This window comes from Phacochoerus africanus, chromosome 7 (assembly GCF_016906955.1).
Source record: "Phacochoerus africanus isolate WHEZ1 chromosome 7, ROS_Pafr_v1, whole genome shotgun sequence".
Taxonomy (NCBI): Eukaryota; Metazoa; Chordata; class Mammalia; order Artiodactyla; family Suidae; genus Phacochoerus; species Phacochoerus africanus.
Genome location: NC_062550.1, coordinates 52,464,406 through 52,486,708, shown reverse-complemented (window position 1 = coordinate 52,486,708; position 22,303 = coordinate 52,464,406). Strand labels below are relative to the sequence as shown.

The 22,303-nt window shown below is 37.7% G+C and overlaps 1 protein-coding gene across 1 annotated transcript in view; it reads left to right on the top strand.

The window, feature by feature from the left end:
• IRAG2 (inositol 1,4,5-triphosphate receptor associated 2) overlaps window positions 1–22,303 on the top strand; it is a 112,906-nt gene that overhangs the window by 35,374 nt on the left and 55,229 nt on the right. The window contains exons 9-16 of the mRNA XM_047787367.1: window positions 192–269; window positions 3,364–3,420; window positions 5,232–5,291; window positions 5,396–5,460; window positions 7,143–7,242; window positions 9,112–9,246; window positions 9,954–10,055; window positions 11,551–11,714. Of these exons, the coding sequence (XP_047643323.1) occupies window positions 192–269; window positions 3,364–3,420; window positions 5,232–5,291; window positions 5,396–5,460; window positions 7,143–7,242; window positions 9,112–9,246; window positions 9,954–10,055; window positions 11,551–11,714 (761 nt within the window). The remainder of the gene's footprint in view (window positions 1–191; window positions 270–3,363; window positions 3,421–5,231; window positions 5,292–5,395; window positions 5,461–7,142; window positions 7,243–9,111; window positions 9,247–9,953; window positions 10,056–11,550; window positions 11,715–22,303) is intronic.

Genomic DNA, 22,303 nt, shown 5'->3' with positions numbered 1-22,303 from the left:
AGAGTATTCCGGATGATTTTGTTAACAGGATCATGTTATTTTTGGATAAAATCTAAAGTTTTGTCCCTTAGTTTAAAATGGATTACGATGTCAGTGATGAAAATACCACTTCCTAAAAAAGATTTTGTGATGTCCTTTGATTTTTTTTTTTTTTGGTCTGAATCTAAGAATACTATCTTATTTTACATTAGAATGCTAAGAACATGATGGATATATATAAATTGGAAAAGAAGACTGAGGAATTGTTTAAAACTGAGAAAGAGCACCAAGTAAGCACTTCTCAAATCCTGGTAAAATATTTTCTTATATCAAACTAATATTACTCTATGAAAGTATATATGACTCATTGACACAATAACCTTTGGTTATAAAATTTGGAATTTGTACTCCTCTAGATGTCTCAGTTATATAACAGACAGTTTCTGTTTTTTTAATGTAACATCTTTACTCATATATAATACACATGCCATTCAATTCACTCAAAGTATACAGGTCAGTGGTTTTTAGTATATTCAGAGTTGTGCAATCATCACCAAATCCAATTTTAAAATACTTTTATCACCCAAAAAGAAATCCCTTTAGCAGTCCCTTCCCTTTCCTTCCCGACCCCAGACCACCACTCAGCTGCTTTCTGTCTCCATAGATTTAATTTACAATTCTGGACATTTAATATAAATGGAATCATGTACATTATGTGGTCTTTTGTGATTGGCTTCCTTCACTGAGCAGAGTGTTTTCAAAGTTCATCCATGTTATAGCATATATTATTCCTTCATTTCCTTTTATTGCTGAATAATATTCTGTTGTGTAGATACAACAACATTTTGTATATCCATTTATCACTTGATGTCCATTTAGACATCAAATGATGTCCATTTGGACTATTCTGATTTTTTTACTATTATGAATAATGCTGCTATGAATATTCATGTACAAGTTTTTTTGTGTGTGTACATATGTTTTCCTTTCTCTCTTGCTCTCTTTTTTTTGTCTTTTTGCCTTTTCTAGGGTTGCTTCTGCAGCATATGGAGGTTCCCAGGCTAGGGGTCTAAAAGGAGCTGCAGCCACCGACCTATGCCAGAGTCACAGCAATGCGGAATCCGAGCCACATCTGCAACCTACACCACAGCTCGTGGCAACGCGCTGGATCCTTAACCCACTGAGCAAGGCCAGGGATCAAACCCGCAACCTCATGGTTCCTAATTGGATTCGTTCTTTTTTTTTTTTTTTTCCTTGAGTATATACCTAGGAGTGGAATTACTGTATCATATGATAACTGTATGTTTAACCTTTTGAGGAACTACCTTTTGAGGAACTGCCAGACTTTTTTCCAAAGTGGCTATACCATTTTATTTTTACCAGCTGCATCTGAGCATTCAAATTTCTCCACATCCTTGGCAACACTTGTTATGGATATATGTGTGATATATATATACTTTTTTTTTTTTTTGGCTGCACCCTTGGCATGAGAAAGTTCTGGGGCCAGGGATTGAACCCATGCTGCAGTAGTTACCTGAGCTACAACAGTGACAAAGCTGGATCTTTAACCTGCTAGGCCACCAGGGAACTCCTTATATTTTTTTTTACTATAGTGGCAATTTCTTTTCTCCTTCCTTCTTTCCCTCTTTCGTCTTTTTAGGATTGCATGGAAGTTCCTGGGCTAGGAGTTGAATCGGAGCTGCAGCTGCTGGCCTACGCTGCAGCCACAGCAACACCAGTTCTGGGCCAGGGATTGAATCCGCGTCCTCATGGATACTTGCTGGGTTTGCTACTGCTGAGCCACAAGAGGAACTACTATAATGGCAATTTCTTTTTTCTTTTCCTTTTTCTGTGTCTGCACCCATGGCATATGGAATTTCCCCAGGCTAGGAATTGAATCCAAGCTGCAGATTTGACCTATGCTACAGCTGCAGCAACACTGAATCCTTTTATCCACTTCACCAGGCTGGGATCAAACCTATGCCTCTGCAGCGACCTGAACCATTGTAGTTGATTCTTAACCCCCTGAACCACTGTGGGAACTCTGATAGTGTCAATTTCTAATTTCTAATTTATCTTAGGGATTTATAAAATAAACAAGGATGATTTCAGCTATTGAAATACAGAAAATAAGGACAGATTGGGGGGAAAATATCTGTCCTTGGTTGAATTAAGGAATGATATCTTATAAAAATGATTTTTATCTATATTGCATCTAAAGGTCTATATTTAATATATTTTTGTCAATCTGCCAAAAATTCTTATCAGGAGATAGAATACAGCTATTTTTAACTTCAGGAATTTGTGTTATGCTTGTCATAGCTAATGGTTTATTTGAACTACTTTGTTGTTGTATGTGTTTAAATTGATGATGTACTTAAATTTCATGTCTATATGTGGAATTCTCAAGTTTCCTAATGGGTATCCCACTTCTGTGTGTGCAGGTACAAAGGCATATACATATAACATAGTGGTTATAATTTGGACATTAAAATGAATTTTATTCTAGGAATGACTGTTTTGGAAAACACAACTGACATAAACTAGTGGAAAGAGCCAGAAGACATGGATTCAAATCCTGTCTTCTCAACTTAAAAGCTTTATAACCTCAAGCAAGTAGTTAACGTCTTTAAATCTCAATTTTCTCCTCTCCTAAATGGGTATGATATGTTTCTACCTAATCCACAAGCTTGTTGGAGACTCAAATGAGATGATTATATGAAAATCTCTTTAAAACTATAAAGGGGTATCAAATATATATGATTATGATGATGATTCTACTTCTGACTATGCTGATTATTTTTCCAGGTATTTCATCAATCAATATACATTTTTTATCAATTATATTCTATTTAGAAGCCTATGCCAACAAGCTTGCTTTCGGTTTGAATAAACTGGTATATCCTTAATATTCACTTTGCTAAAAGAAATCTTGAACAGTTTAAAACTATGTTTTTAAAAGAGGAAAACCTTCTCTTATGTCCATATAGAGTCTGTGTTTGTTTCCTATCTAGATTTTCATTTTCATCACACACAAAAAAGAAGACTATGTTCTCATTATACAAAGTGTGAAATAGTGGGAAGGGCCCTTGGCTGGAGCTAGAGATTCAGATTCCAGGCTCTGTCCTGTCACTTACTGGGTGTGATATTGGGCAGGTCTCTACATAGTGCTGAGCCTTCATTTCTTTCTTGGTAGAGGGAGGGCAATGACACCGGCCTCGAGGATTGTTTTGAGGCTAGTGTGAATGTCTTTTATAAAGTAAAAAACATATGCACATTAAAGACATACTTCAGAAACATGTCCCCCTGTGGGAATGATTTTGTGCCGCTGTCCTTTACCAAAACAATGTCCCAATGGCCTTTCCTAAATTTGTTTCTTTTCAGATGAAGTTGCACACATTTGAGGACACTTTGCTTAATAAAGATGCAAGTTTGCAGAAGGTTGGTACTGTCTCTTCCCCTGAAAGCCCGTGAAATTCACTAGCTCTCTCTAAGTCATCAGGGAAGGAGATGGTCCTTTGCGGAACTTCCCCCCTATTAAAATATCTGATTCTAATATTCTGTCACGAGACCTTATTTATAAGAACAAAGATATTCTTACGAGGGAAGAATACTGCTCCATCTCCAGATGTTTTAACAGATTCCCCGGTAAATTCTGGTGATGTTCATGCACTTATTCAGCAAATATTAGTGTGCCAGTTTGTCAGTCTGGAGAGAGGTGATTGCTTGCGATTCACAGCAACACAAATGAATGTGCAGTCATTCATTTTAGGGGAGAAGAAGAACATATCCCCGAGAATTTTCTACCTAGTCGATTGGTTGACTTGATAGATAGTTTTTGTTTGTTTTTTGTCTTTTTGTCTTTTCTAGGGCCGCACCTATAGCATATGGAGGTTCCCAGGCTAGGGGTCCAATTGGAGCTATAGCCACCGGCCTATACCAGAGCCACAGCAACACCAGATCCGAGCCAGCATCTGTGACCTACACCACAGCTCACGGCAACGCTGGATCCTTAACCCACTGAGCAAGGCCAGGGATCGAACCCACCACCTCATGGTTCCTAGTTGGATTCGTTAACCACTGAGCTATGACAGGAACTCTGATAGATAGTATTTTATTTAATCCTCGTATTCTGTGTTCATAGCCTATCTGGGAACAAAGTTTGACAGCTACAGAGAGGCTGGTTATGGTGCCTTTAAGAGACACAGGAAGGACACAACCCAAGTTAAATAAACTTCCATGTTCTAAGACAGGAAAGTGAAGGAGCAGTAGTTTGCTTCTTTTCCTTTCCCTGCAATTTATGAAGTTCCAAAGGAGTCATTCATGGCTTGTGGATGTTGATCAGGATACTAAACAGTGTCCCAAATGTGTCTTGTTAGCGTGGGTATTCTCTCTTCCCATGTAATGACATTGTAGTAGTGGTGATCGCTCACTTCCTCCAGCACTCTGACCTTTCCGCAGCTTTGCGCTTCTGCCTGGTGTTCAAAAGGCACCTCTTATGTGCCAGGCACCATGATCATCATGGGATAAAACTATACGTCAGACCTTGACCGTACTCTCTGCTTTTTTTTTTTTTTTTTTTAAGGCCACATGTGCAGCATATGGAAATTCCCAGGCTAGGGGTCTAATCAGAGCTGTACCTGCTGACCTATGCCACAGCCACAGCAACACAGGATCCGATCTGTATCTGTGACCTACACCATAGCTCACTGCAATGCTGGATCCTTAACCCACTGAGCAAGGTCAGGGATCTAACCTGCATCCTCATGGATGCTAGTCAGATTCATTAACCTCTGAGCCACGACAGGAACTCCTTGACAAGAACTCCTGGTCTTGCAATACAAAACTATGATTTTAACAGAGATATGGTTTGAACTGAATACAATTGAATGCCTTAATAACGCATTTGTTGCTTTGCAGGTAAAAACTCTTTTTTCCCCCCTTAAATGTACCATGGTAATATAATTTTGACATGGACTTAAGAATCTCCTTTCAGGGTGTGATTCTACTGGACCAGGAAAACACAGAATATAATAACACTAGTCAGATACATCAGCCTTGCTGTCCCTTACTTTTTGTATGGTTTTAGTCACAAACACAGACTAGTTCAATTTTCAGATGATGAAATATCATAGAAGGTCTCATCATCATCAAACATTTCCTGTTCTTCTGTGACTCAGACTGATAGTCTAGAAATATGATTTGATGGACTCACGCATGTATTTCTATTAATTCTCCATCCTCCTTTTCAGAAAGATTTCCGTATAGAAGAACTCAAGTCAACCATCAGAGAATATGGAAGCATTATAGAGGTATACCATAGTAATCTCGCAGCTTGCAAGGTGGGGTTATTAAATGTAGGCGTGAATGTCTCACCAGAGTAACCTGTGCAGCCTAATACTGTCTGTAATTCCAGAACTTACGAGGGGAGAAAACCAAACTGGCTTGTGAGTTACAGCACTTGCAACAGGAACTCATCCTGTAAGTACAATGCAGCCCCTCACTGACCCTTTGTCAAGTGCCTTCCCCCTCAACATGTTCACCTCTTGAGCAGTGTGCAGTTGTTGAATGTGCCACATGCTTTTCTTCTACGCCTTTGTGAGTGTTATTTTCTCCTTGGAGAATGAATTCCTTCACAAGTTTTCCATCACCCTCCCTTGCTTTTCTCACACCTTGAGATTAAGTAATCCTTCTGAATGCATGCATTACATATTGTTCTTACCTCTTTCCCAGCACACACTCTCTCATATTATAATCATTTGTTTCTGGTTACGTGGAACATGCTAGTCCAGGAGTCCTCAGGAGCCACTCAGATAGCAAAAATGAGTAAAGTCAGGGGGTAAGTGCACACACTTATATGAGGGGAGTGTCAATGAGGAAAGTGCATTATCCAAGTAAAGGTAAGAGTCTACTCTGCTTAGCTCCAGATAATTGTTAAGTCAAGAATATATGGAGAGGAGTTCCTGTTGTGGCTCAGGGCATTAAGAACCCGACAAGTGGAGTTCCCGTCATGGCTCAGAGGTTTGGGAACCCGACTAGCATCTATGAGGACATGGGTTCGATCCCTAGCCTCACTCAGTGGGTTAAGGATCCAGCATTGCTGTGAGCTGTGGTGTAGGTTGCAGACGCAGCTCAGTTCCCGAGTTTCTGTGGCTGTGGCATAGGCCGGTGACTATAGTTCTGATGGGACCCCTAGCCTGGGAATCTCCATATGCTGGGATACCTCCCTAAAAGACAAAAGAAAGACCCCCCCCCAAAAAAAGAACCCGATAAGTATCCATGAAGATGCGGATTTGATCCCTGGCCTCACTCAGTGGGTTAAGAACTTGACATTGCTGCGAGCTGCGGCTCCGATTCAACCCCTAGCCTGGGAACCTCCTTATGCCATAGGTGTGGCCCTAAAAGGTTAAAAAAAAAAAAAGTTAAAAAAAGAATTTATGGAGAGTTTCTGCTGTAGCACAGTGGGTTAGGAATACAACTGCAGCAGCTGGGGTCACTGTGGAGGCACGGGTTCGATTCTCAGCCTAGCACAGTGGGTTAAAGGATGCAGCATTGCTGTGGCTGCCGTGTATGTTGCAGCTGTGGCTCAGATTCAGTTCCTGGCCCAGGAACTTCCATATGCCATGGGTGTGGCCATTAAAAAAAAAAAAAAAGAATATATAGACCCAGGAGTTCCTTGGTGGCCTAGTGATTAAGGACCCAGGATTGTCACTGCTATATCTTGGTGTGGGTTTGATCCCTGGCCTCGGAATTTTTTGTATGTCTTGGGTACAGGCAAAAAAAAAAAAAAAAAAAAAAAAAGGAAATATAGACCCAGATGGCTACGTGTTTTTTCTGATTTTTTTTTAAAGAAAAGCCAGAAATCTAGATTTTTAGTGAAAATTAAAAAATTTTAAACTATTGGCTCCAACTCTTAAAAAAAAAAAAGAAAATAGGTAACTTATTTGTTTATAAACACCTGGAGTTGCAAGTCTGCCCAGCTCCTAAAGGGCAGAGATTACCTCTTATTCCTCTCTGTCCCTAAGTGCCTTACACAGTCCTTGGTGCATGTGAGTGCTTACTGATTGTTTGGTGATCAATAAACCCTATTCTAGTGACTTAACACATAATGTTGGAGGTCTTCCCAATCAGACTGGACTATTTTTTTGTTTTATTTTTTCAAGAAATGGAATCCAGTTGAATGTTAGTGGAGAGCATAAGTGTGTCAACTCTGAAGGAGAAAAATCTCTGCATTGTGAACTTGTTCTTGCTCAGTCTGCCAAGGTAGGTAATTATAATCAAATGGAAGTCTTTAAAAAATAATCACCCCATGTGATAGCTTACTGTTAAGTGAAGGTTCACAGCTTGCTGCAAAGCACCCAGGACATTTTGAGGGAATCTGTTGCTACTTCATAGAACCTAAGTCTAAAGTCTCTTAATCTGGGAGAATGGCTGGCTCTTTTTCAGGTTATGGCTGAAAACTGCAGTGAGGCTCAAGCATGGGATTATGAAAGTGTATAATCAGTGAATCTGGATTTTAGATATTTTTATATTTTTGATATTTTTCAGTGCATACTACCTGTATCAATCCCCAGCCTGGGGTGTGAAAAGTAGGAGTGGAGATCCATGAACTATTTTTCACATTTCCCCCAACCCCCCAAGTAAATGTATCTACCAAAAATAAAGATGCTCAAAAACATGAAATTTCTTTGCTTTAGGTCGTAATTGTACCGACGCAAAATTAATGACACCGATTATTATATTTGGAACATAAATTAGCATATTATATAGTTTTGATTAATATTAAAATGGCAAAGTGGATTGTTGCTTTAAATTCTACAGTTAGTTATATGAACCCATTAGTTATATGAACCCATTAAATTCTACAGTTAGTTGTATGAACCCAGTTTTTTACGACAGAAGAGGAAACAGTTAAAAGCTTTCTTGGGGATGAAATGTTGGGACCTGCCTCCCTGCGATATTTTCATTCTTTTGTACTTTCCAGTTTTGTGCATCTTACATTAGGAACTATTTCATTAACAGATTGCTTTCTTTAGCCACTTTGATGGTCTTTCTGTGTCAGGTAGGTGATGGTTATGTCAGAATGTCCTGTTGACAGCTGTGCTATGACCTTGAAAGGAGAGAATGTCCTTTGGGCAAAATGAATTTCTCCTGCCAAGGACGCAGGGCGACATATGCTACCTTCACCTAAGGCTGTCTCAGGCAGCCTTGAACATTATGCTGAGGGCTGTGCTTTCCTGACATTCTGTTTCAGATGCTCATCATTTTTATGGTGTTTTTGAAACCCAGCCAAACTGCCAGACTGAATGAGATGGTGGCAAATCTGCCAAGGCAATGTGTTGTGATCCCCAGTCCTCTGAGATAGTAATGATGCCAAGATGCCAGCCTGTCAAGTTTTATAGTTCTGAACAGGGGTTAAACACCTGGCTCTGAAGTTTATCCCACACATGGGTTATGAGGTCTTTGCCTTCTAATTGGAATCTGGAATAAGAGCCCTATGACCTTTTTCCAACAGATAGCAAGTTAAGTGTGGTGTTGTCATATATCTATAGTATGGCAGGACACAGAGACTTTGAGAGAAGTGTAAGAAATTTGCTTTGTGAAACATCATCTGAGAGTATTTTCTATGAGTGGAAAAGAGACAAAAGAAACCAGTCTCTTTTCAATGGGACTTACTGAGTGTCTTCCAACAGTTTTTTTTTTTTCCCCCTGTGAATTTCTTTCCCTTCTTCTCTTTTCATAAAATTAGAGCCATAGCATTTACATCACCTACATGTAAATGTTACCTATTGGATATATGAGCTTTCCTTAGGAATGAATAAATGTTGGCATTCCCTGGTGGCTTGGTGGTAAAAGGATCTGGTGTTGTCACTGCTGTGGTGCAGGTTTGATCCCTGGCATGGGAACCTCCGCATGCCTTGGGCATGGAGCCCGCCCCCAAAAAAAGTTAAGTTGAAGCCATCCAAGAGAAAATGAAAAAATTTGGGAGGGATATGAGAGGATTTCATAAGACTATTTAGAACTATTTGATGGAGATAACTACATTGACCCATGGGCATCATTTTCATAAAATAGAAATGGATGTTCTTTATTAGGATGATGGAGTTTTGGACACGTTGCTAATTGTTTCAGAACAATGAAACGGAGTGGCAGTGTGGTTTAAACAGCTTATCATCTCTGGACACAATGATGGACCAAGAAATGCTGCTGTTACTGAGAGAACTTGAACAAAAGGGAGTGGAGTTCGCAGCCAGGCTTCAGAGGCTGGTATTGTATAATATCACATATCCTGCTATTTCACTAGCCAGGAACATCTGCAGATAACTGACCTACGGCCTATAAGCTGACCCTGAGTATATCTGTGTGTTGAGACCCTAATTTTTCTCAAATCTTTCTGAAGTGGTCAATCAGGACCAGCAGGTTGACCATTAGATACAGATTGCTTAAACTTATTTTTCCTACAGGTTAATCTTTAGCATCAAGGAGCTGAACACATGGTATCTATGGAACAGTTTCCTTCTAGCTAATGGCTGATACCTCTTTCTCCATTTTGATTTTTGACTGGAAACTCTCGATGGTCAGAGAAACCAGAGAGCCATATTTTCATGTTGGTATTTCCAGTCCGTTTCACAGTGCCTGGCATGTAGTAGGTAGTATTTAGTTTCATGAATGAAAAAAAATCTATGAAAATGCTAGTTTCCTCCTATTTGAGAGGGGAATGAAAATGGATAGGTTTGGTTCTGGAAAACAATTCTATCTGATATATTCAGTGTGTATAGAGCTCCTGACAAGAGCATCTCCTCAAGGCAACATCCTGGGAGAAAGGAAAGTCACTGGGTGGCATTAGATGACAAGGAATGCTCTCTGGTGGCTTCCTGAATTGCCTATATAAAACTTTGTCTACATCGCGTCTTGTATAGTAGCATATGCCTTTCACTTCAATTCCTAGTTGAAGGTGTGGAACTCTTTTTTAGCATGAAGATGTTTCCAAAGTTGAAACGCTCATTGACAGTTCTTTACAGTGGGTAACTCATCCAGAAATTACCGTGAAAGAAAAGTGGGAGAACAAGCTTACTGTAAGTGTTCTATGTTTTGTGATTTTCCTGTTTTTTTTTTTCTCCTTAACTAACCCATGTAATACTTCTTATACATGATAACATCGCTAAGACTTTGTTGTAAGTGATCTGCCACCTCAGTCTGACGATGTGTATAGTGTGTGTGTGTGTGTGTGTGTCTGGGGATGGTCATGAGTGTGCATATGTGGGTGACAGTGTGGCACTAGGTTAAGTGCATGTGAGTGGGAGGGTGATGAAAGAGCCAATGAGGATGAAGATAGGTGATATGTGTTGGAGAGATGAAGAGGAATAAGATGATTTAATTAAAATTTAATTTAATTTATTTATTTATTGCGTTTTAGGGCTACACTTGCGGCATATGGAGGTTCCCAGGCTAGGGGTCTAATCGCAGCAGTAGCTGCCGGCCTATGCCAGAACCATGGCAACGTGGGATCTGAGCTGCCTCTGTGATCTACACCACAGCTCACAGCAATGCCGGATGCTTAACCCACTGAGCAAGGCCAGGGATCGAACCCGCAACCTCATGGTTCCTAGTCAGATTCGTTTCTGCTGCACCACGACGGGAACTCCAAAATTGTATTTTATTTGAATCTTCATGAGAAATGGCACTTCTAGGCTTGTTTTTTTTCCTAATTTTGATAAAATTATTATTGTGCAAAAAAAATAATAATAATCTTATTACAGTGTTCCCTTGTGGCCTAGTGGTTAAGGATTCAGCATTGTCACTGCTTTGGTGCAGGTTCAATCCCTGTCCCAGAAACTTCCACATGCCCCAGTCGCAGCCAAAAAAAAAAAGAAATTACCAGAACATTAGAAAAATGAGAACGTCTTAGGTAGCTATTCCAGTTTTATTAGAAAGTAAAAATTTAAAAAGAAATCTCTTTGGTTTGTCCATCACCTTATTAGCTCTACTTCTTGACTGCTGGATAATTTCCTAACGTCTGTCAGACCCCTGAGTTAAGCTAAAGTGAGAAGTAACTCTGAAAACTCTGGAATATTAATTTCAACTTCTTTGTCAACCTAACCTTTTAAAAAGTTGCTTTTGAGTATGGTAATCAGCAAATACTGATTTTATTGCATTTCCTAGTCCCATTCTATTCTTCTTCTTTTTTTTTTTGTCTCTTTATTTTTAGAGCTGCACCCACGGCATATGGAGGTTCCCAGGCTAAGGGTCCAATCAGAGTTGTGGCCGCTGGCCTATGCCATTCTATTCCTAAGCCGTTGTGATTATTGATATCACATATTTTAAGAAAAAGAAAACAAAGCTCAATTTTAGGCACACTGTGATATCCAGTATGCACTTGTCAAACTGAGATAATCAACCCACAGGATAATCAATCTTTAGGCAACTGAGAATTGTTATCTGTTCAATTATAATTTTAGGGTCCATAACAGTGAATGCTATTGAGATGGGCATGGACACAGCATGTTATATTGCCTATTATTTCTTTATATTTAACATTGGAGCAGTGGAGTTTGTTTTTGACTCTTATAGGAATTCAAATATATCATGGAAGAGAAGCTAAATCTTTGCATATTACTGCTGAACAGCTTGAGAAACCACAAAGAATCCCTTGATGAGGAGTTTGTCAAATTGATAGAGATTTTGAAGAGATTCAGGCTGGAATATTTTTATTTCAGAAAAGAATTTCTTTCCAGGTGATGATCATTTGTATATAAGAAACCCATGCTTTCTATACATAACATGTTTATGCTTGTGCCATGGCATTCACTTTATTTTTTTCAAATTGTATATATTAATTTCAGATGACACTTTTTTGGGAAAGATGTTTCAGCTGACAATTTTGAATTGTGAAATAGTTTGAAAATGACTCATATATTCAAAATTACAAGTAGTAAACTTGAAATCTATGGAAACCCATGTAATGAGTTATTTTTCCATAGCGAAGGAGTTTGGAATCACAGAATGTAGAAATCTTTTAATCAGAAAGGGCCTTAGAGATCATTTAGTAAAACCTCATAATTTATAGAGGATTGAGGCAAAAGGATGTAAAGTGAATTGATCAAGACCTGAGAGTTATTAATGGAAAATCTATGAATAGATCTACTAATGGAAGGACTTGAAGCTAGGTCTATTGATTCCTATCCCACTGAGCTTTATGTTCCATCTCACTTTATAAACGTATTGCATTGGGCCCTAGTCAAGTAAATTTCAAGTAAAAGAAGGCATAGGGAATAGAAAACTCTAATTGGAAAGTGACTTAGAAAATTATCCTTCCTCTCACCTTAATTCTGAAGTTGTTTTTTGGAAAAACTTGGAACTTGTACCCTCTGTAAACCACCTGCTAAAGAAGGGCGGGATTTAGATCTTTTATGATCACTATCTATATACTGCTAATGCTGGACTGAACATTCTCTAAGAAATGTCTTTGAAGGAATGAATGAATGAGTGAATGAATATCGGTATATTTTGAATTTGAATAAAATCAAAGAAAAAAAAGGTACTTGGAGACCAAGGTTGCTGAAAGAAAATAGAAGAAACGATTTTATTTCTCCCCAATAAGGAAACTAGATATCAGAGAGAGGTTAATACTGGTAGGAACTATCAAAAAAATGATCTTCTGCTTTCCCTAAGAAGCTGGGAGCCCAGACTTCCCCATAGTGGTAAAAGCGTGGGTTAAGTAGCTTCCTTACACAGATACAATCTTCACAAAAGGGAGCCTTGAAATTCTTGTGTTTAGCAACAAAGAACTATTTGGAGAGAGTCCTGTGCTAGAGTCATCTCAGAATCTTCTGGGTTATCCTATTAGATACATGAAGAGCCCACTTAAATAATAGTAGGTGTGATTTGTCAAGAGCTCACTGTGTTGCATGTAGTGCTAAGAATTTGACATTTATCTCTAGAGACATTGAGTAACTTACCCACCTGGGTGGGAGTAAGTGACAGCTGGGATCAGACCTAGATACCTTCTACTTCAAAACCTACCTATGTCCCTTCCACTATTAATCTGCCACCTTCTACTTGTTAAAGTCTAATCTAATATTTATTAATAATATCGTGGGAACCTAGGAATGGGCAAAAAATAATACTCAGCAATGTAAAGATGGCTTAGCCCTTGCCTTCTAAACATGATTTAAAAGAGAGAGTCAAAGAGAGGCTACACACAGAATGATTTGGCTATGTGTCTTAAATGAATAAGGAAATGAGTGAAGTATTTTGTGGTGATAAGAAAGAATTCTGTGTTTAGATGAAGTCAGAAATATTTATTAAAGGTAACTTTTAGAAGCTGGCTGTTTGCTGAGAAGAAAGCTTCCATTCTAGTGCAAGATAAATAGGCTCCAATGCTGAGGAATGGAAAAAATTGAGTGAGTCAACGAAAGACAGTGAAAGGAAAAAAAATATGCTCTTGGAGGACTTGGTGAGAAAAACATGTCATCATTTGCACATGTTTTTTTACATCCAAACGCCAACTCTTTGCCAGGCCTCTTTTCTTCCTAAATGCTAGAGTATTATAGAAAACAGGACAAAAATCTGTACCTCCATAAAACCAACATCTATTAAGGGACACAGATAATGAACAAACATAGAAGTATATAATGTAATTCCATCAAGTAGTATGTGATATGAAGAAAATTAAGGCAGGATAAGAAGACAGAATGACCAGGGATAGGGGGACCTCATTTTAGAAAGGTCAGGAAAGGCCTGTCTGAGGAATGATAAATTGAATAGGTAGCTTAATGAAGTGAGAGAATGAGCTATGTGATGATCTAGGGAGTGTTCTAGGCAGAGGAAATAGCTAGTGCAAAGGCCCTGTGGTTATAATGAGCTTGGTATGTTTGAACGGCAGCAAGAGCACAAGCATGGCCAGGGTGGAGTGGGTGCTAGGCAGTGGTAGGAGATGAGGTCAGAAAGATAGGCAGGAGTCAAGTCCACAGCCTAGCAATCCCTCTTTGGGAATTGGGATTTTATTCTGAGTAAATGGGAAGCAATTGGGGGATTATAAACAGAGAAGCAATATGACTTGTGCTTTGAAAAATCATTCTAGCTGCCAGGTAGAAATAGTCTATTGGGGTAACAGTGAAAGCAGTGAGACCAGTGTGAAGATTTTTTTTTTCCTGTAACAGAACAGCAGTTAGAGATCCTGGAAACAATTTACTGGATTATGTCCCATTTAAAAAAATATATCAGAATACGTTGCATATAGTAAGTAGTATTTCATAAATTTTTGTTTCAACTACATGTGGGTATACTTGGTTACTTAGTCATGGTCAAAAAAGCCACTGAGTTAGATGCTATTGTAATAGTCCTGATGATGGGTGTAATGTGAGCCAGAGTGATAGTTGAGATTTTGAATATAAATCATATCTGACATACCAATGAATTTGATGTGGGAATGCAAGAAAAAGAGAGTTATCCTTGACTTAGATGTTTTGGGTCTAAAAACTAAGTGCATGACATGCTAGATGGAAAAGTCTGGGGGAGACGCAGACTTGGCAGGAATAAAAATCAAGATTTAGCATTAGGACATGTTAGCAAGGAGAATTGTTGAATTTAAATACACACACTCACACACCCAAAGCTAGTACTATACCTCTTAACATTATAATGAAAATCTCTATAGAGGAAAAATCTTCAAAGTTTCAACAGTTGTTGAATATTTTTAAGAAATATTTAATTTTTAAAAGCTATTCCTTTTTTTTTTCTTTTTTATGGCCATACCTATGACATATGGAAGTTCCTAGGGTAGGGATTGAACTGGAGCTGCGGCTGCCAGCCTATACCATAGCCACAGCAATGCTGGATCCTTCATCCATTAGTGAAGCTAGAGATCAAACCTGAATTCTCACGGACACTATGTAGGGTTCTTAACCAGCTGAGCCACAACAGGAATTCCTAAAAGCTATTTCTTAAACTGCTGTGACTCATAAAGTATATAAATGTTATTGTCTTATAACTAGGGACAAATACACATATAAGTGATTAAAAGCTTTAGTATTACGGATTTCTGTTGGTCCTTACAGTTCTTTTGCTTTCCCTTGAAAGATAATGGGCACTCTTGTGAGGTTAGACTATTCCTGGAAAAAAGAAAAGTAGATAAAATTAATGTCTTAAAAGCAGAGGAGATGATGTTAGCAAGAAGGTAGAATGGGAAGCCTTGGACGCTCCTTCCCATAAGGATATACTGATTCAATAGTAATACATGGACAGATTCCTTTTGTGAGAAATCCAGAAACTAGGGAAGAGTCTCCTGTACCCTGGGTAAGCACAAAACCAGCCATCAATGCTGGTAGGAAAATTCTAGATACTATGTTGCCATAATTCCTGCTCCTGACATAGTGTCATATGATCAGAAGGACCTCTCAGCTCCCAGCTTTTCCCTGCATAGGGAAAGAGTTGGATTGTTGTGCCCAACATTCCAACTTTGCTGAGGACTGCCCAAAATACTAGTTCCTGTCTCACTTGTCTCAGAGTGCAGACAGAACTGGGTATACTATAGACACCTGGGGGACATTGAGAACAAAGATTGTGGTTTGAATTAGCTCACAAGTACTAATCATAGTCCCTCCCCCTGGCTCAGCACAGAGTCAACACATGAAAATCCCAGACCACAGCTTCTCCCTAGGGAAGGAAAGAGTTGGATCACACATACAACATCCGAAATTTTCTGGGAGCTGTAAGAGACTGTCTCCTGTCACACCCATCTTAGAGCAATGATGGGACCTTTATACCCTAGATGCCTAGATGCCATTAAGAACAAAAATGGTGGGTCTAATCAACATAAAAATTTTATAGGTTCCTAGAATCTCTGCTCAGAATGATTGGTAAGGAATTTTTCCCATCCGAAAATACTTGGAGAGGTGGCTCTTTTTTCTAAGGTGATGATACTAACACAAAGAGTCAAGAAAAATGAAGACACAGAGAACTATGTCTCAAACAAAGGAACAAAATAAATCTCCAAAGACTGCACTTAATAAAACAGAGATAAATTACTTACTTCACAGAGAACTCAAAATAACTGTCATAAAGCTGTTTAATGAAATTAGAAGAGCAATGCATGAACAAGGTGAAAATATCAACAGAGACGAAAAGTATTTTAAAAGCGCCAAACACATTTTTCTTTCATGGTTCTCCACAAAAAAAGTTCTCTTTTGTGGTCAGTAGATTAAGGATCTGGCATTGTCATTGCAGCAGCTTGGGTCACTGCTGTAGAACAGGTTGGATCCTTGGCCCGGAAACTTCTACATGCCATGGGCATGGCGGAGAAAAAAAGAAAAAGAAAAAGAAAAAATAAACAAATCTTGTAGCAGAAGAATATAGTAACTGAACTGAAAATTTTACCAGAGGTATTCAATAGCAAACTAGATTAAGCAGAAGAAAAGATCAGTGAGGTCACTGAAGAGGTCACTGGAAATTATCCAAGCAGAAGAGCAAAAAGAAAAAAGAAAGAAAAAGAGTGAAGAAGGCACATAGGGAGTTCCCATGTGACTCAGCAAGTTGAGGACCCAATGTTGCCTCTATGAGGTTGTGGATTTCATCTATGGTCTTGCTTAGTGGGTTGAGGATCAGGCATCACCACAAGCTGAGGAATAGCTTGCAGATGCAGCTCAGATTCAGTGTTGCTATGGCATAGGCTTCAGCTGCAGCTCTGATTCGACCCCTAGCCTGAGAACTTACATATGTCTCAAGCGCGACTGTAAAAGGAGAATGAAAAGGAAAAAGATGTAAGAGACTTACAGGACATCATCAAATAAACCAATGTATATATGGTGGGAGTTCCAGAAGGAGATGAGAGAAAGAAAGGGGCAGAATGGTTATTCAAATAGATAATGACTGAAAATCTCCAAAATCTAGGGAAGGACATTCAGATCTAGGAGGCCTAATGGGCCTCAAATAAGGTGAACCCATAAGGATCTGGCATTGCTGTGAGCTGTGGTGTAGGTCGCAGACACAGCTCAGATCTGATGTTGTTGTGACTGTAGGGTAGGATGGCACCTGTAGCTGTGATTGAACCCCTAGCCTGGGAACCTCCATATGCTGTGGATGTGGCCCTAAAAAGCAAAAAAAAAAAAAAAAAAGCTACAGAGAGTACTTCAGGTTGAACCAGAAGGAACTTAAACAGCAGTATGAAAATATTAATTATAACTCTGCTTTTAAAGGCAGATATACAGACAGAGTAAATCACTTTTAATTATAGGATAAAAGTTAAAAGTATTATAAATAAAACTATAAACTATGTTAGGCACATTATATAAAAAGACGTAAATTGTGACATTAATATCAAAATGGGGTGGGGAGAAGTAAAAATGTAGTTTTTGTATGTGATTGAGGTTAAGTTATCTTAAAATATACTGCTATAAGATGTTTTATGTAAGCCCAATGGTGATCATAAAGAAATTACTTGTGAAATATACACAAAAGAAAAAGGAATCAAAACATATCAGTACAAAAAAAATCAATGAAATACAAAAGAAGATAGGAAAAGAGGGACAATGCTACAAGACAGAAAACAACAAAATGGCAGTAGTACTCCCCATCCATAATTACTTTAAATGTAGATAGATTAAACAAAAGACAGAGAGTGAATTGAATGGATGAAAAAACAAAATCCAACTCTGTTTGTCTACAAGAGGCTCATTTTAGATTTAAGGAGACATACAAGCTCAAAGTGAAGGAGTAGAAAAAGATATTACATGCAAGTGCTAACCAAAAGAGAACAGGGGTGGCTATATTTATATCCAACAAAATAGACCCGAGTCAAAAAGTGCCAAAAGAGACAAGTTATATATTGATAGGAGTTATACGGTAATAAGAGTCAATTCACCAGGAAGATATATATGCACCCAATATCAGAGCACCTAAATATATAAAGCAAACATTAACAAAATGAAAGGGAGAAATAGGTAGCAATATAATAGTAGGAGACTTCAAAACCCCACTTTCAATAATGGAAAGAACATTGAGATAGAAGATCAATAAGGACACAGCACACTCGAACAATACAATACATCCAGTGTATCTAAAAGACATATACAGAACATTCTACCAACTAGTTACAGAATATACATTCCCCTCAGGTGCATATGGAACAGTCTCCAGGGTAGCACATATTGGGTCATAAATCAAGTCTTAACAATTTAGAAAGATTGAAATTATACTAAATATTTTTTTTCCACCCACAATAGAACTAAAAATCAGTAGAAAAAGGAAAACTGGAAAATTCACAGATATGTAGAAATTAGACAATATATTGCTGAAAAACCACAAAAAAGAAAGTAAGGAAAATTAGAAAATATCTTGAGACAAACAAGAAGAGATCAACGTATCAAAACTTATGGCAAAAGCAGTACTAAGAGGGAAATTAAGTGATAAATGTCCATGTTAAAAAGAAGAAAGATCTCAACCTTACTTATGACTCAAGAAACTATAAAAAAAAGGAATGAAATAAGATTAGAGCATAAATAAAATTGATAATAGAAAAACATTTTTAAAAAATCAATGAAACTAAGAGTTTTTTTTTTAAGATAAACATAATTGACAAACCTTTTTCTATGTTATGGAAAAGAGAAGACTCAGAAATGAAAGAAGAGTCATTATAACTGATGTCACAGGGGGAAAATGGGATTATAAAATACTATGAATAATTTTACAGCAATAAATTGGAAAACCTTGAAGAAATGGATAGATTCCTAGAAACATACAACCTACCAAGACTTAATCAGGAAGAAACTGAAAATCTGAGCAGACTAATAACTAGTAAGGAGGTTGGAGCAGTATTCAAAAAACTCTCAATAAATGCCCAGGACAAAATGGCTTTACTGGTGAATTCTAGCAAACATTTAAAGAAGAACAATGCCAATCCTTTTGAAAGTCTTTCAAAAAATTGAAGATGGGGCACCATTCTCAATTCATTTCATGAGGCCAGCATTATCCTGACACCAAAGCCAGAGCCACTGCAAGAAAATTTACGTATGAATGTAGATTTGAAAATCCTTAACAAAATACTAGTAAGCCAATTTCAACAGCACATTAAAATGATCATATACCGTGACCAAGTGAAATTTATTCTTGGGATGCAAGATGGTTCAGCGTACACAAATCAATTAATGTGGTACACCATGGTAATAGAATGACCATTAAATTACATATGATCATCTAAATTGATGCAGAAAAGCATTGACAAGATTCAGTAGCTTTCATAATAAAAATATGCAAAAAAATAGAAATAGAATGAAACTATCATAACATAATAGAAGCTATATATAAAAAGCCCACAGCTAACATCATACTCACTGGTGAAAGACTGAAAACTTTTGCTCTAAGATCAGAAAAAAAGGCAAGCATGCTCACTCGCACCACTTCTATGCAACATAGTACTGGAAGTCCTAGCTTGAGCAATTAGTCAAGAAAAAGAAATAAAAGGCATTCACATTGGAAAGGAAGAAGTAAAATCATCTCTGTTTGCAGATGTAATAATCTTATATAGAGAGAACAATAAAGACTCCACAGGAAGCAGTTAAAACTAATAAATTCAGAAAAGTTGCAACAAGCAAAATCAACATACAAAAATCAGTTCCATTTCTATATCCTAACAATAAACTCTCTGAAAAGGAAACTGAGAAACAATCCTATTAAAACAGTATCAAGAAGTTCCCATCACGGCTCAGTGGTTAATGAATCTGACTAGGAACCATGAGGTTGTGGGTTTGATCCCTAGCCTCACTCAGTGGGTTAAGGATCCAGCATTGCTGTGAGCTGTAGTGTAGGTCTCAGATCCTGCATTGCTGTGGCTGTGGCATAGGTCAGCGGCTACAGCTCCAATTAGACCCCTAGCCTGGGAACCTCCATATGTTGCGTGTGCAGCCCTGGAAAAGACAAAAAGACAAAAAGACAAAAAAAAAAATCCCAAAAATGTATCAAAGGAATAAAATAGGAATACATTTTAAGGAGATAAAGACTTGTATACTGAAAACTATAAAACATTGCTGAAAGAAGTGAAAGATGCAAATTAATGAAAACACATCTTGTGTTCATGAGTTGGAAGACTTAATATTAAAATATACTACCCACAGTAATCTATACAGATTCAATGTAATCTCTATCAAAATAAAAATGGCATTTTGTTACAGCAATAGAAAAGAACAATCCTAATATTCAGGTGGAACTCAAAGGACCAGAACAATCTTGAGAAAGGAGAACAAAGCTTGAGATATCACACGTTATAATTTTAAAATATATTACAAAGCTATGGTAATTAAAACAGTATGATACTAACCTAAAGATAAACATATGCACCAATGGAATAGAATGCCCAGAAATAAACCCATGCACATATGGTTAACTGATCTTGAGTAGGGTGCCAAGAATACACAGTGGGAAATGGATAGTCTTTTTGACAAATGGTACTGGGAAAACTGGATATCCACATGCAGAAGAATCAAGTTGAACACTATCATACACCATACACAAAAATCAACTCAAAATGGGTTCAAAACATAAGGCTTAAAACTGTAAAACTCCTAGAAAAAAACTTAGGGGAAAAGTTTCATGAAATTGGTCTTGGCAATGCTTTCTTTGATATGACACCAAAAGCACAAGCAGCAGAAGAAAAAATATTCAAGTGGGTCTACATCAGACTAAAAAGCTTGCACACAGCAAAGGATTTAACAGAGTCAAAAAGGCAACCTATTGAATGGAAGAAAATATTTGCAAACCATATATCTGAAAAAAGGTTGCTATTCAAAATATAAGAGGAACTTCTATAACTTAATAGTAAAAAAAAAAAAAAAACCCCAGCTTAAAAATAGGCAAAGGAATTCAATAGACATTTTTCCAAACTAGATATAAAATTGGCCAACAAGTATATGAAAAGATGTTCAACATCACTAGTCACCAGAGAAATGCAAATAAAAACCACAATGAGTCATTCACAATGATGAATGAATCACACCTGTTTGGAAGGCTATTATAGGAAAAAAAAAACAAAACCAAAAGATACCAAGTGTTGGCAAAGGAGAGAAATTGAAAGGTAGATAAATTGAAACTCTTAGATACTGCTGGTGGGGATGTAAAATGGTGCAACAGCTATGGAAAACAGTTTGAAGGTTCTCAACAAATTAAAAATAGAAGTACCATATGATCCAGCATCCCACTTCTGGGTATATCCAAAAGAATTCAAAGCAAAATCTCAAAAAGATAATTGCACACTCATGTTCATTGCATCATTATTCACAATAGCCAAGATATGGAAACAATCTAAATGTTCATCAAGGATGAATACATAAAACTTGGCATTTATATACAATGAAATATTATTCAGATTTTTTTTTTTTTTAAAGAAAGCTTTTTGAAAAAGAAGCAAATTTTGCCGCATGCGACGACATGGATGAATCTTGAGGACACTGTGATAAGTGAAATAAACCAGTCACAGAAGAGCAAATGCTGCATGATTCCACTTACATGAGGCTTCTAAAATAATCAAACTTGCAGAAGCAGAGAGTAGAATGGTGGTTTCCAGGGGCTTAGGAAGGGGAAATGGGGAGTTGTAATTCAACGGGTATAAGGTTTCAGTTAATGCAAGATGAATTAAGTTCTAGACATCTGCTGTACAGCATTATGCTTATAGTTAACAATACTGTCTTGTACACTTAAAAATGTATTAAGAGGGTAGACCTCATGTTACATGTTCTTAGCACAATTAAAAAAAAAAGAGTAAAAATTGACTATATGCTGATGACCTGTGCTCATTAGAATGTTGCGTTTAGGTAGTTTCTATTTTGGGTTAGGGTTTTGTTTGCTGGTTTACCCTGGTGGTAAAGCATTCTCTGAGACCATCTTTGTCTCATGTGATCCTTCTTGTAGTCAGGGCTGGATTTATACCAAGGTACTATGGGATTCAGACTATGTATTAACATTTACACGAAGGCCTAAACCTGACCATGTCTTCCTCCCTGCCTTGAAACTTGCAAAGCTTGTCATCCCTTTGAGCAAAGGTCCTTATTCAGGTCCAGTTGTTTCTAGACGGCATTGATAGGTCAATACATAGCATAGTTTAAATAATCTTATCTGCTAACAGATGCATAGATTTATATATTTGGGGATTAGGGTTGGATCCAAAAGAAAGGTAGTATAACTATACTACAAAAGAGATTTGAGGTGAGGAAGAAAGAGAGAGAAAAGGCTTTAGAAAAGAGAGGACTGCAGTGGAAATTCTAATAGCTAACTTTTACCTGTTCTTGGGAGCAGCCACTCCTGTGCTTATGGCACATATTTATACCAGGATTGACAA